At 37.8% G+C, this 4,620-nt stretch overlaps 1 protein-coding gene across 1 annotated transcript; it reads right to left on the bottom strand.

Moving 5' to 3' along the window:
- Nucleotides 1–3,536: 3,536 nt before the first annotated feature.
- On the bottom strand, nucleotides 3,537–3,878 carry LOC108459063 (serine/arginine-rich splicing factor SC35-like). The gene has a single exon (XM_017758427.1). It carries the CDS (start codon nucleotides 3,876–3,878, stop codon nucleotides 3,537–3,539), a length of 342 nt encoding a protein of 113 aa, XP_017613916.1.
- Between the last annotated feature and the right edge of the window lie 742 nt (nucleotides 3,879–4,620).

Below are 4,620 nucleotides of genomic sequence, written 5' to 3'. Positions count from 1 at the left end.
TCTTGGATCTCACGCATAGATCTGATTTTTTTGTTCAGGCTTTTCTTGTTCCTTTTACTCTACTTAATTTTGATAATCTCCTCCTTAATTTCATAAGCAGAAACACGGTCCTTAGTGCTTACTATATCTGCTAAACAAGGGACCTTTTGACTTAACATTGGGCCCTTTGCTAAACCCGAACCCCTCAGCCCAATCTCACTACCCCCCACTTCAATACCCTCTGACCTAATATTCCCCACCTCCACATTCTATTCTAAGCCCACATCAACACCCACAAAACATTGTGATACCAGTCTATCCCCCCAACAATCTAATCCGGGCACATATCATTTCCTTTTAAGCAATGGGTCTCCATTCCTACCATCAAGTCCAAACCCACATCCGATTCAAGGCCTTGGCCAGAATAGTTGGCATTTGGCACCCCGCCAGAAGGGCCACTCGTCACATTACAGGGTGAAATAGCACCCTCCATAAAAGCCACATCCGACATACCCTGCTCCCCACTCAGATTTCCATTATTTTCAAGGCGAGTGGCATTAACTCCTACACTTCCATCTGTACGTATCCCTTCCGGAGACACTTTCGATTCTGATTTGTTCACCAGATCCATTTCCAATGACACTTTCTCTTCTCTCACCATTCGATCCTCCCCTAATTTATGTTTTTCTTCTGATTTTTCCACCAGGCCTCTTTCTGTTATGCGAATTGGAAATTTTCAGTACCAACGTCCTATGTAATCACTTCTTCTGTCTTATGAATGTGCTTAGTAAGAATCAATATCTCTATCTTATCAAAGTTGTTTACCATTGACGAATTCTCTCCCATCGTAATAATCTCACCCTATATTTCCACCAATCTCTTAAAAGTTTGATAATTCCAGTAATGAAGATGGATCCTTTCAATTTCTATCCAAACCGCCCTTTTTGAAACTTTGAATTTTTCTGACCATGGTTCTATATTGATAAAGAATTCTTTAAGATATACCCAATCCCTCTACCTTAAAATCTCCAGTAGCTCTTCATCAGGTATTTCGATAAGGAAAAACCTGCCCTGAATTCTCTTAACTTTTAATTCTCTAAGCCCCATGCAAGCGATTCTCTTCGGTAAACTATTTGAGTTGCATAAAGACTGTAACACCCCAAACCCAGCCTAGACGATATGGCCGAATCTGACGATGTCAGATAACTAACCCGTATCGATTCAAAAACTGTCCCAATTGTTACCTTTTACTTATTTGAAAAATGAGTAACAGTCGAATTGTTCGGAAAACGTTTCTTTATCGCGGAAGCTTTGAAATCTATTTTTAAATACGATAATCCATAATTTATTTCAGGAAAATCACAATATCAAAGTAGTAATTTGTAATCCGTATTCACAGTTCAAAACCCAAAATAAAATCTAAAAATTCAAATCCATTGTCACATCAAAACCCCCAAACAAATAATGAATAAACCAAAGTAAAAGTCATAACCAAAATGTATATGGATGTGGTCACCGTCGATTCCTCCACTGTACTGATCCGCCTACTGCTAGGGATTACCTAAACAGATAAATAAATAAAGGGGTGAGTTTTCGCAACTCAATGTATACATTCCCACAGTATAGCATGCATACAAACAGATAATAGAATACAATCATAATTCGGGCCTGGGCCCTTACAAAATCATTATCAGATACAGTCTTAAGGCTTCAGCCCATCTCAGATATAACATGCATAATAAAACAGATTAACAGAATAAGCCCACCCGCCCTACACACCAACTCCGTCCAACCTAACACACCATGTGGGGATAAAATCGACCCACCCATTCCTGCATACCATGTATGGGGATAAAATTGACCCATCCATCCCTACACACCATAAGGTACTGCATTGTAGCACATATCATAAGTATGCAGCTTAGCTGCCAGATAACGGGCTTATGAAGCCCTTTAGATACTTCTTTCACTTCATTACACCCACCCCGATGCAATGCATCATACAAGTATGGCATGCTATAATGCAAACAAATGGATCATACATTTACTTACAGAACAGATCAGATAATCATGTAAGGTATAACATGTTAACACATACATCACAGAATTAAGAGTCTAAATAAGGTTTATTGACCCTAATACAGGTCACAGTCGACTTGGGCGACCTGTGCAACCTTACAGAACATCTCAGATTAAAGGGGCTCACATGCCAGTGTGGGCCCACACGCCGGTGTGGGTCACACGGCCCAAATTGGCCTTGCCCGTGTGGATTACACGGCCTGGCCCAAACTCTCACACGCTCGTATAGGCCCACATAGTTGTGTAGCCCACACGGCTTATTTTCCTGAGCCCGTGCCTCACACACGACCTACAAGCCATCACACTCTCGTGTCTGTCGCGCCAGTGTGGCACGCGCATGGCCTGGCTCGTCGATCACATGGTCGTGTATCGTCACATGGCTTCCACATGGACAGTCCACACGCCCATGTGGCGTCGACAGTAGCGTTTTTAGCTTTATCCAAAATGCAATTTCAGATCGATTGGAGTACATACCTGATATCATTTCGAAGCTAACGTAACCTCGAGCACTTCAGAACCTATTGTTAACAAACTCAATACCAAAATCAATCACTTGAAACGATTTACTATGGATACCCAAATCCCGAAAAAAACAACAGCCTACCTTTAACGAATAATGACAGTTCCTTACTGATTAAAGCGTCGTTTTAGTAGTCCACAGATTGATGATCGTCTCCTAAACAGAAAACAATTCTCTTAATAACCTTATAATTGTAAAAACCAAACAAACGCACCCCAACACTTACCAAATCCGCGCCAACTGTAGAGAATAGCAACGATGAGGTAAAAGGACCGAAAACTAATATTTAACGAAGTAAAAATCAATAGCAGCAGGGAATTTTCAGTTTGGAAGAAAAAGAAAAGGGAAAGAATGTGAAGAGGGAAAAATAGAAAAGCAATTCGACTAGAAGTGTTCTTTTGGGGAACTTCTTAGGTTAGAAAAATCTGATAAATCCTACCTTTTCAATGTTTTAGTTCACCTTCAATTCTATCACAGCCTTAGTGGCAAAAATAATGCCCAAACCAGGATTCAAACACAGGACCTCTAACATAAACCCTTGCCACTTAACCACTAGACCAGCAGGCCCATTCTATTAAGTTTTTACCAATAATTTTTTTAAGCCCATTAACCAAAAACCAGGCTTATTCAAACAAAAACCCAAAACTAACCCAAGTTAAGGCTCAAACTTGAGACCTCCCAAACACACCCCAGATTCCACAAACACTTAAACCAACATAAATTTTATGCCAAACCAACACAAAACAAATGTTCAGATACCTCCATACTTAACAATCACAAAAGCCGAATTTACCAAAATTTGGGGCGTTACAATGACGCCGTCTCCCCTATTAAACATCGCCAAAGCTTCCTTTGTTATCAACATGACCAACAATGACTTTTGAACTGGCCAACACTGTGTCCTTCGACATATCCCAAACCCTATCTCGATATCCCGTCCCTCTCGACTGATTTTCCTTTAAAAGCTGCTTTTTTCCTTAGCCTGTACTTTTTTCCAAATTTTTCTCTTGCCACTGTATTTGGCCATCTTCACCCAGATCTTCTTAGCCAACATCACGAAACCATCCAGCCTTGAAATTGCTCTTTGAGCATACTCGCATTTGGAAAACCTCACAAAGACGAACATTTTACCCTCCTTACTTCTCTTAGCTGAAATGAAAGTATCCACTACATTCCCATGAAAGCTAAATAGTGCCCATAATCCTTTCCAGTGCATGCTATCTGAAATATTGTATGCAAATACTGTTCTCAACTCTTTTCTGCAGCTCCGATCGCCATTTTCGCCACCAGCACTAGCCATTGAATATTATGAGAAGGATGTTAAATGCATTAAGGGTTTGCTAGGAAAATATTTAGAAATTTTGACTGATTTAATTATATGTTTCAGGTGAAATTCCTCCTGTTATTGAAAACTTGGGTTCACTCGAATCACTTCATCTTCACCATAACAAATTGACAGGTATAATTTTATGTATCTTTTCTTCTCTTTTTTGTTATTAAAATTATGCAATCCTTTAAAGTAATTAAAATAAAAATTACCTTAAAAAATTAAAACCTTAAAGTTATTATTATGCATTTAGAAAAGGTAAGATGTTAGGAAGTAAATTAACAAATCATTTTATCATCTATCTAGGTCATCCGCGTGTTTGTGAAGAATATAATTAATAAAAAGGATTACATGGAACAAACATTAACATTTGTTATTTCCATTCAAATTATGTCACCTAATCATACTTTTAAAAATGTCAACTTTTGTAGTATTTCTAACTCAACCAATATATATTCTATAGATATAAGCCTCAACTCCAAAACTAATAAAATGATTGATTAAAATATGTAATTTTATTAAAATATAATATATATATATATATATATAATTTCTCTATTACAGTTTTAGTTTAATATTTTCATTATTAAACTCTTTCAAATAAAATATTTCTTAATACAAATAAGACTCAAATATTTAAATTCAATCATGGGTAATAATCATTTGGTGAGGACTATGGCTTTCAGAAATCACAATTCTCTATGCATTTCTCCAT

This window comes from Gossypium arboreum, chromosome 11 (genome assembly GCF_025698485.1).
Source record: "Gossypium arboreum isolate Shixiya-1 chromosome 11, ASM2569848v2, whole genome shotgun sequence".
NCBI classification, from domain to species: domain Eukaryota; kingdom Viridiplantae; phylum Streptophyta; class Magnoliopsida; order Malvales; family Malvaceae; genus Gossypium; species Gossypium arboreum.
This window is presented reverse-complemented; position numbering and strand designations above follow the sequence as displayed.